This window comes from Oncorhynchus mykiss, chromosome 18 (assembly GCF_013265735.2).
Source record: "Oncorhynchus mykiss isolate Arlee chromosome 18, USDA_OmykA_1.1, whole genome shotgun sequence".
Taxonomy (NCBI): Eukaryota; Metazoa; Chordata; class Actinopteri; order Salmoniformes; family Salmonidae; genus Oncorhynchus; species Oncorhynchus mykiss.
This window is the reverse complement of record NC_048582.1, coordinates 46,028,821-46,038,992: the sequence shown is the minus strand read 5'-3', so window position 1 is coordinate 46,038,992 and position 10,172 is coordinate 46,028,821. Positions and strand designations below refer to the sequence as shown.

The window sequence follows — 10,172 nt, the reverse complement described above, 5'->3', positions numbered from 1 at the left end:
GAACACTTAAACAACACAATGTAACTCCAAGTCAATCACAGTTCTGTGAAATCAAACTGTCCACTTAGGAAGCAACACTGATTGACAATAAATTCCACATGCTGTTGTGCAAATGGAATAGACAACAGGTGGAAATTATAGGCAATTAGCAAGACACCCCCAATAAAGGAGTGGTTCTGCAGGTGGTGACCACAGACCACTTCTCAGTTCCTATGCTTCCTGGCTGATGTTTTGGTCACTCAGTGGCTCAGGCAGTGCAGCTCATCCAGGATGGCACATCAATGCGAGCTGTGGCAAGAAGGTTTGCTGTGTCTGTCAGCGTACCAGGAGACAGGCCAGTACATCAGGAGACGTGGAGGAGGCCGTAGGAGGGCAACAACCCAGCAACAGGACCGCTACCTCCACCTTTGTGCAAGGAGGAGCAGGAGGAGCACTGCCAGAGCCCTGCAAAATGACCTCCAGCAGGCCACAAATGTGCATGTGTCTGCTCAAATGGTCAGAAACAGACTCCATGAGGGTGGTATGAGGGCCTGATGTCCACAGCTTACAGCCCAACACCGTGCAGGACGTTTGACATTCGCCAGAGAACACTAAGATTGGCAAATTTGCCACTGGCACCCTGTGCTCTTCACAGATGAAAGCAGGTTCACACTGAGCACGTGACAGTCTGGAGACGCCGTGGAGAACGTTCTGCTGCCTGCAACATCCTCCAGCATGACCGGTTTGGCGGTGGGTTAGTCATGGTGTGGGGTGGCATTTCTTTGAGGGTCCGCACAGCCCTCGCCAGAGGTAGCTTGACTGCCATTAGGTACCGAGATGAGACCCTCAGACCCCTTGTGAGGCCATATGCTGGTGCGGTTGGCCCTGGATTCCTCCTAATGCAAGACCTCATGTGGCTGGAATGTGTCAGCAGTTACTGCAAGAGGAAGGCATTGATGCTATGGACTGGCCCGCCCGTTCCCCAGACCTGAATCCAATTAAGCACATCTGGGACATTATGTCTCGCTCCACCCACCAACGCCACGTTGCACCAGAGACTGTCCGGGAGTTGGCGGATGCTTTAGTCCAGGTCTGGGAGGAGATCCCTCAGGAGACCATCCGCCACCTTATCAGGAGCATGCCCAGGCGTTGTAGGGAGGTCATTCACATTCAACTATGTAAAGAAAACAGTATTTAATAAGAATATTTCATTCATTCAGATCTAGGGTGTGTTATTTTAGTGTTCCCTTTATTTGTTTGAGCAGTGTATATACTGAGGCTCTTGATCATGACACTGGTGAGGAGAGAGTCCTTGTTAAACAGCACCGATTCATCCAAGGATGTTATAATCCATACATGCTTTTTTTTTTTACTCAAATGAGCTCAGTTCAATGAGGCCTACAGGCCATAAATGGAAGTTCAACTTAGATATTTTCATGGATTTATAATGGGGTGGTCATTTTGGACCGGGAACACTAACATGAAACGAACACAACAGGAGGGTTGAAAGGCCTAAACGTGCTATTAATAAGACTTAGTCAATGAAGGCACAATCTTGACTGGTCACAGCAGGAATCACATACTGCCATCAAATTCAACCCCAGTGAAAGAAAGGTCAAATATTAAATGGCTCTGTGTTTAATAAAATAGTGTTAATGTTATGTCAGTACACATATTCCCTGGCAGCACTGAGACAGTGCTCCTCAATGAAATAACTGCTGGTGAGTCAAGTCCTTGGCTTGGAGCTGTGTTTACTGCGTTTTCTGTCCTGACTGATTAAGACAATTCTACATCATAAAATCTGTAGATGTGGGAAATGCATAGCACCATTTTGGAAGCACATCTATCCATTTGACAACTATCATGTCCTGTCAAACGGGTTGCATTTCTTGAGCTTGAAACAGGAGTCACTAGTATCAGGTATGCAGCTGAGGTATGGGTTGTCGGCCTCTACTTCAGGTATTGGTAAACTTCCTCGTCCAGCGATATGAGGTTGAAGTAAGACAACAAAGACAGCAGGGATCTTGTCAGACTCATCATCGCCATCTCAGACCTGGGAAGATACAATGATTGAAGTTAATGGTAAGAAATGTAGGCAATTTTGTAGGAACTAAAAATGCCAAATTATGTATTTTGGGGAATGTTTGTAGCAAGACCTACCCAGCCGGGTCTACTGCTATACACTGGCCAGTTTATTTAGGTGTACCACCCCTTTCCCAGAAATGGTTAGCGCCTACAGACAGTCATGTGGCCATGGCTTAGTATATAATGCAGACAGACAAGCATCCAGTTACTGTTTGAACATTAGAATTGACAAAACAAGCGACTGAGCGTGGTTTGTTCGTTGGTTCCAGTATCTTCCGAAACGGTCGGCCTCCTGGGCTTCGCACACATGACAGTTCCCAACAGAAGGGCCACAAAACGGGCAAATAATGGCACAACGGCATCTAGGAACACACAAATCGTTGGTGCTCGTAAAGGATGGGCTATTGCAGCAGACTCCCACACCGGGTTTGATGCCTATCAGCTGAAAACAAGCGGTGGCTGCAGTGGGCACGCGATCACCAACACTGGACAATTGCCTGGTCTGACGAATCCCTGTTGCGTTATGCTACCGGCAGTAAGCAGCATGACTCAATAACCTCATCATGCCTGGTGTTAACGGAACAGGCTGTTAGTGGTGGCGTAGGGAACGTTAAGTCCCTTGATACCAATTATGAAACGTTTCCATACCCCAAAGAATACATGGTGATCTGGAGGCAGGTACGGTGGGAGGGTCAGACCTGGTACCGAAAACTGGCCACTAGCTAGGTTTCCATCAAATTATCAACAGATTTTCATGCAAGTATTCAATAATCCACATAAAGAAAATGCCTTTTCCTACCGGTGGTGTTTCCAAACTGACTTGTTCCTGATACCTTTTCAGTACGTGATGTATTGCACACAATGTACTTTTTCCACTTCAGTTTTCATGTACCGAATAAATAAAAACCTCAATTTCCATCGCGTTGTCACAAATGGTGTTTAAATTGAAATGTTCCTACACTGGTCTTGACACTAGAGCTCATAGTGGTTAGGCTAGTCTACATGAGATTTATGGATAAGTGCGAGAATTTTTGCATTTGTCAAACGGCAGTCGAGCATCGATCATGTCACCAGAAAAGGACCCTCGATATTCATTGGAAAGGAGCATCAAGATCACCGTGTGCTTTACCCACCCTGTGAAGGTCATCAATTATTTCATCTGTAGCCTAATACACGTCATGCTTTCCCGAGTTATCTTTCGGCATTTATAAAATTGCACCGAAGCGGCCAATTCCAATCACAGCTGTCGTAATTTATTTTATTTGTTGTACTGTATGACGTTAATTGCTTAAAACTGTGGATGGAAACGTGGCTACTGAGGGTATAGTGTTGAGGATAATTCGTTACCTCAGGGCACACTCGAACTTGAGGCTCTCCCAGGTGGCCCGCACCCATCGCAACACCCTGAACCTTGGAAGAACACCCGGCCTCTCTGCCTGGAGCCGCCCCCAACATTGCACAGCGCTGGAGACAGGACAACAGGTTAGTAAGCATCTACAACTACTGCTATGTGAAACACTCGTCTGTTCACCTCTTAGCCATGACACAGTATCTGTCCACCGGAGCCCCCAGCCTGCTGCTACTAACCTCTTAGCCATTACACAGTATCTGTCGACCAGAGCCCCCAGCCTGATGTTGCTGCTACTACTAACCTCTTAGCCATGACACAGTATCGGTCTACAGGAGCTCCCAGTGTGATGTTGATGCTGCGGACAGTGTTGATGTTCCTGAACACCAGCAGCATGGGGCGTGGCATGGACTTGAGCACAACCATGATGTTGTCAAAGTGATTGACAGCCATGTCCCTCATATAGGTTGTTTCCTCACGACTCAGGATGTTGGACAGGCCCAATTCCCGCATGTTGATTGGCCGTTGCAGCAGCATCTCAGAGAAGATGAAGTAGTCTGATAGGATACAGGATATTGTAAGCAGGTCTTTGTGGTGAGAATGGATTTATTCAAGGCATATGACTTCAGTTTAAATGAAGGAATCAGTTGAAATAAAATCACTTTATTAAGCCTAAATGACAGTGGTCCTCTCACCTTTGACCCCCAGGCTGTTGGAGTACCGCTTCATGGCAGCATCGTCTCTCAGGACTATGGACCTCCACAGTTTACACAGCGCTACCCTGTCACTACAGAGCCAAAGGTTAGAGTTGATAGTAAAACATACAAGTTGTACCATTAAAACATGCAGGATCTAAAATGCATCCACACTACTGTGAGTTGTGTTGGATAAAAGGGTCTGCTAAATGGCATATTATGACCCTTACATTTCACTGAGGTATTCATATAGGCCGTGATCCAACAGTACCAGCTCTGCCTTCTTATCTGGACCTCTTCTCACAAGCACTGTGACATGGTACAGATAACATACATTCAAGGTCATCAAGTCATTTTAAGCAAATATTGTTGTACTGTAGTTATTTATTATCAACGTGACCCATTTCTCTGAAAAACCGTCTTGTAAACTGCCCTGGTTCAAGTTGCACAAATCAATAAATGAGCATGTTAAGAGTTCAGTAGAAACTGAACCCTACCATTGCCAGGGTGAGGGTCAGCGTGGATGAAGCCAGTGTAAAATATCTGCTCTGCAAACGTACGGATCAGCTTGTCAGCAGTCTGAAAAGCCAGAGAAAACTGTTTATACATTCATCGGAGTACTAATGATAATAGACAAAAGGTTATTGTGTCACGGTAGGCACTTACATCTCTCAAGCTAAGTCCTTGTCTTTTGATTTCTTCCAAATTGTTGATTTTGCAGCCTTCACAGAACTCTGCAGTCAACACTCTCTAAAGGAATTGTTTTGGTTTATTACAGTACAATAATACAAAAGTGGTCAGGCTGTGTTTAGACAGGCAGCCCAATACTGATTTTTTTAACTAATTGGTCTTTTGACCAGTCAGATCAGAAAAAGAGTCGATGTGATTGGTCAAAAGAGACAAAAAAAAAAGAAAAGAAATTGGGCTGCCTGAATGCAGCCATCGTGATTTACAGCAGTGACTAGTTCCGTCTCTCACCTTGCTGGTTTGGTCCCAGTACACTTTTGGCACGACGACAAATTTGAAGTGTTTCAGTTCCTCTGCACATCTCTCAGAGTTCCTGGCCTCATTCTCAAAGTCCAGCTCCTGAGCTAATGTCCCCTTCAAGTCCTAAAATCGTCAGAGAATGCCAGCATTAGGTTAGTTTAGGGGACCATGTCTAGGGCTGTCTCTAATCATGCTCTGCAGGTATTATCCGATAAATGTCCTAGAAAATAAAATACAGTTTTTGACCAAGTTGGCAGACAAGTTTGAGCCCTTACCTTGAGGACCCATCTGAAGCCGAAGCTGGGGTGCATGAACTTTATAACGTCCAGTAGGATCTCCAGAGTCCTGATGTCACCGTCAAACCGATCCCTGAGGTCTATGTACTGCACCTGGAGAAGAGAGTTGTTACTATTCAGAATCAGGAGATATACCTAGTCTGGTTTAACCAGGTGAGGTGACCCCTATTTAATAGTGTAAATCAAGCACAGTATACTTTTAATTCTGTGGCTGAATGTGTAGTATAGTTAACCTGAACCCACTTTGACAGCAACAGGAGTCCCGTCCTGCAGCTCTGCCTTGTGGACCTGGGCCAGACTGGCTGCTGCGATGGGCTCATACTCAAACTTCTTAAACATCTTGTCTGGAGTCGTGTTGAAGTCCTCTATGAACAGAGCATCTACCTGGTAGAACATACCAGGTAATTTAATGGAAGAATGTTCCTCAACATTTTTCATTATAAAATGGCTTGTTCTAGCCTCACATTATGAATGGTAAAGAGGCATTGAAAGCTGTGACAAAACTACAAGCATGGCTTTATCACTTTCACTACAGCCTCTTTTATCGTATCGCTTCAAACTATTTGTCACATGCAGTGAATACAACAGGTGCATACCTTACTGTGAAATGCTTACTTACAAGCCCTTAACCAACCGTGCAGTTCAAGAAGGAGTTAAGTCAAAAAGAATAAGTAACAAAGAGGCTATATACAGGGGGTGCCAATACAGAGTAAATGTGCGGGGATACAGGTTAGTCAGTCATTTGTACATGTAGGTAGGGGTGAAGTGACTATGCATAGATAATAAACAGTGAGTAGTAGTCTAAAAAAACAAATGGAGGGTGGTGTCAATGTAAATAGGCCGGTGGCCATTTGATTAATTGTTCAGCAGTCTTATGGCTTGAGTAGTAGAAGCTGTTAAGGAGCCTTTAAGCCCTAGACTTGGCGCTCCGGTACCGCTTGCCGTGTGGTAGCAGAGAGAACAGTCTATGACTTGGGTGACTGGAGTCTGACAATTATTGGGGCTTTCCTCTGACACCGCCTAGTATATAGGTCCCGGATGGCAGGAAGTTTGGTCCCAGTGATGTACTGGGCCGTAAGCACTACCCTCTGTAGCACCTTACGGTCAGAAGCTGAGCATTAACTGTTCTTCAATGTTTGACAAGACAACGTACTACAGGTCTCACCTCCTTGCATCTCCTGTTGAGAGCCTTATCCTCCAGGACCTGCAGTGTCTTGACGTACTCAGGAGGCAGCAGGTGGTTGAAAGCACACAGGCCCTGTCCCAGTTTAACATATATCCCCCCGTTCTGCACCGCTCCCTCCACCATGCCATCTGCTGCCCTCTGATGGCACAATGACATCCCTGCCACAAACGATGGGCTGCTCTGGCAAAACAGGGAGGGGAAGATGACGTGAGTGTCCTGACTGAACTACTGAGATCGTTGCAGACTCACGCCACTGTTTAGCAGACATACACAGATAGACCTGTCACAATTCATATTGGTCCCGTTGCCCTGCTCAGACGTTGCATGCGTCAACCTATGGTTTCGTGCCACGTCTTAGACTGTGCCGTCAGGCACCAGATTGCTATAACATATGTGGTTAGCTGATAAGTATTTTACGTATCTAGCCATAATATCTGGAATGCTTCAGCGATGCCTGGGCAAAGGAACGCACCCAATATTTCTGTCAAACTTACCTTGTCCAAACCACGTAACATCACATTGGAGGTCCACCAATAATCTACTGAGATATAGAGTCCTACATATATAGACCTGTAGAGACCGAGAGAGACATGGATTGAGTGTAACTCCAAAAGGAAATTATTCAAAACATTTGATCACATACAAAAAGGATGGTGATATTATTGTTATGATGGGACCCACCTACAGAAGCGACCGACTCCCTTCACCAAGATCTTCATCTTCCGTCTCTCTCTAGGTTCCGCAAGGGCGTACTGGACTCCCACCACCACGGGAACACCCAAAAACATCTTCCAGAACAACCCTAGACTCTTCCTTGGCCTGACGGAAAGAAATGTGCACAGCACACAGTGTTGCTGAAATGCTCATGTCTTCACCAATCTTGCAGTTGCTTTCTAGAAGGTATTTAAGTAACAGCATGTATAGTTCAGTGTCCTGTCCAGGGGTGTACTTGTACATCAAGCTGACTCGCACTATAGAAAAAGGAGATGGGCCATTCTAGTTAGTTTAGTACCTTTGTGAGCTGAAGGACCTGTACAGTTGTAGCTGTGGACGGGGACATCTTCCCAGCAGGGCCAAATGACACAACCTTAACTACAGAAAGACGAAAACACCACCACAATCAGTGTCACTTTGAAGCATCAACTTTAAACTAATCCACTGTTTTTGCCAGTTACAGTAGACTTGCTGAGAAAGACCTTCATCCCTAGAAAACTAGAGAAAAACAAAAAAATCTTCATGTTACGAGGTTAATAAGTCGAACAACATGTAGACTGGTGGTGTGGACTGCATCAAGGTCACTCTCCATAGGCTAGAACACGCTGTTGTTGTTCTTAACGGTCTCTCACAGGACAAACTGTTTCCAGACTAATAGATTTATAAATAGAGGCTCTATGTCAGGGCCCTGACCACATGCACACACACACCAGGGCCGGTCCTGGCCGTTCTGCCGCCCTAGGCGAGAAAAAAATAAATTGCCGACGACCCTTTTCTCTGCTATGATCAGCTCGTAAAAAATGTACGGATACAAACTTGAAACCACTGATCATGACCATTTAGCCTACAGGATGAAACTCCTGGACAGCAGTTGTGAGTAGCCTGAGTGTCCATTTTACTTAGACCGGTTTTTCAGATATGTTAACGTGTCAGCATATTTTTTTTTTCAATTTGATCAGGCACCATTTAGGTTAGGCTATTTGATCAGAGAAACCTGCATGATGTTAAAAGTTTCTCATTACATTGTCATACATTTTTTCCTAAACCCTGTAGGCTACATTAAAGGCCACACTCTCTATATGCTATATCTGCTCCATGATTTGGTGTTACATTATGTTTTTTAAAGGAATGTCGGTGGAGTGCTTCTACTCTCCAACAAGCACCCTTGAGAGGCACACTGGGAATGGACAAGATAGATATTTTGCATCCCTGACTTTGTGGGCACTTCTTATCACAGGGGGCATCAGCGCTCACCTAAAAAATCTCATATGCCACTGGTTGAGAGAAATTGACATTGTTTTGGGGCAGAATTATGTGAGGTTTTAAGTCTTGTTGGAGATGCGTCTTGGTCAGTGTAGCTCAGAAAAAGCTGCCGCCATAGGCAGCCACCTAATCCTACCTAATGAGAGAGCCACACACACACACACTTTCCATGGCATTGAACAAAACACGTGACAACTTATAAATAATGGAGGGTAAACCACAATCTCAAAATTGGGGCACATCACACTGTCTTTTAGCGAGATTGTACATCGAGCTCTGATTTTAGTATGGCGGTTATACATTGCATCAGGGGAATTTAACGTTGTGTGTCCACGCTCATTTCCTGGAAGTCAGAGAGAGTAGTTCATGGAATGAAAACTATTGTTAGTGTGATCTGTAGATACACATGTATACTATGAAAAAAAATATTAACATACAAAGCGCGCACACATACATAGTCATTACTTTTGACATTTAAGCCATTCATGCATAAACAGTTAAATGTCAGGTGTCGAGTTTGAATTTGCTGAAGCTATATGCGTCTGGCTGGCTAGCTAGCAGGCAAGGCAAAGGCATATAACAAACAGTTCAACTCACTGCTTTGAAGGTCTCCCCTGCCATGTTCAACCTATACTGTGATCTCTTCTCACTAATATGGAGTTAAAACTGTGTAGTCACCATTCTAATGTAACCTGTCACCTCCTGTTTCAGATCATTCTTGATTTCCTGAACTGCTACAAATGATTCGACTGGCAGAAGGTGCACGAAATCGGTCACGTGACAAATGGTCCGACTCGCTGTGACCGAAGCTTCTCTAGTGAAAAGAATCATGACTTGACTCGATATCCTCTTCGGGTACCGTCAATTAATCAACCCAAGTCATTGTTTTTTTCATTGAAATCACAAATGTACAGAATAATGCATGTATTTGTATGGGTGAATCAGAAATGGACGTTGTAAATAATTAATTAATGTGGCTAAAATAACATGTAACGGAAACGATTCAAGTGTGAGGTCTCTGTACAACCTTGTTTAAAGTCATGTTTACGGTAGTAGAGTATGGTCTGTGGAATTAAAACACTGTTGTTTTAAATGATAACGATAAAATACTACTGACTGCGTCTTGATTTTATCGTTTTGAGATTATTAAACAAATATAAAACAGGCACATACATGTGTGATCCGCCTTCCCAGCATCTCAGCCGTCATATCACGGGCATAGCCTGAATAATATGTATTATAGATAACTGTTTACATTAACATCAATGTGCGAATTACTGGGACCAGGCCCCCATGTGACTTTAGATCACTAGTAGCAACTCTACTAGTTGTCACCAGGAGTAGATGCATGATTTATATATTACATCATCTTACATCATATCAGGTAGGGCCCATCGAGGGATGTCCCCAGAGCTGTAAAGGCTTAGAAAACAATGTGTGAGTGGAAAACAAAACAGCATGATGTTGCATCTTCCATTAGATTTCTTTGTTGTATTTTGTTTACATGATCATCCCAACTTCAACTTCTCTTTGACATGCTGTGTATGACTCTCAAACTGACACATTTATTCAAACACAAATGGAAGCTAGCTGTTCCTTCCATTGATCAAAGTATTTAA

The 10,172-nt window shown here is 44.2% G+C and overlaps 1 protein-coding gene across 5 annotated transcripts; it reads right to left on the bottom strand.

The window, feature by feature from the left end:
• Positions 1–1,332: 1,332 nt before the first annotated feature.
• LOC110496376 (uncharacterized aarF domain-containing protein kinase 5) lies at positions 1,333–9,399 on the bottom strand. Of its 5 annotated transcripts, none has more exons than XM_021572237.2 (15): positions 9,232–9,399; positions 7,589–7,668; positions 7,258–7,395; positions 7,071–7,146; positions 6,556–6,756; positions 5,634–5,774; positions 5,370–5,483; positions 5,086–5,217; positions 4,774–4,857; positions 4,605–4,686; positions 4,338–4,416; positions 4,108–4,199; positions 3,717–3,969; positions 3,412–3,528; positions 1,333–2,032 (listed from the first exon to the last, which is right to left on the bottom strand). In XM_021572237.2, exons 1-15 carry the CDS (start codon positions 9,382–9,384, stop codon positions 1,930–1,932), a joined length of 1,845 nt encoding a protein of 614 aa, XP_021427912.2. In that variant the 5' UTR covers positions 9,385–9,399; the 3' UTR covers positions 1,333–1,929. The 5 variants fall into 5 exon arrangements, with proteins under 5 accessions (XP_021427912.2, XP_021427913.2, XP_021427914.1 ...); XM_021572239.2 differs by having other exon boundaries at positions 1,716–2,032; positions 9,151–9,340; XM_021572240.2 differs by having other exon boundaries at positions 1,716–2,032; positions 6,556–6,751; positions 9,151–9,338.
• Between the last annotated feature and the right edge of the window lie 773 nt (positions 9,400–10,172).

Excerpts from the sequence above, each read along its gene's own strand:
- LOC110496376 (XM_021572237.2), bottom strand. The coding sequence starts at position 9,384 with ATGATTCTTTTCACTAGAGAAGCTTCGGTCACAGCGAGTCGGACCATT. Across the intron at positions 4,417-4,604 it reads TGACCCTCACCCTGGCAATG|TGCTTGTGAGAAGAGGTCCA; the intron begins GTAGGGTTCAGT and ends ACCATGTCACAG. Across the intron at positions 2,033-3,411 it reads AAGTTCGAGTGTGCCCTGAG|GTCTGAGATGGCGATGATGA; the intron begins GTAACGAATTAT and ends GTATCTTCCCAG.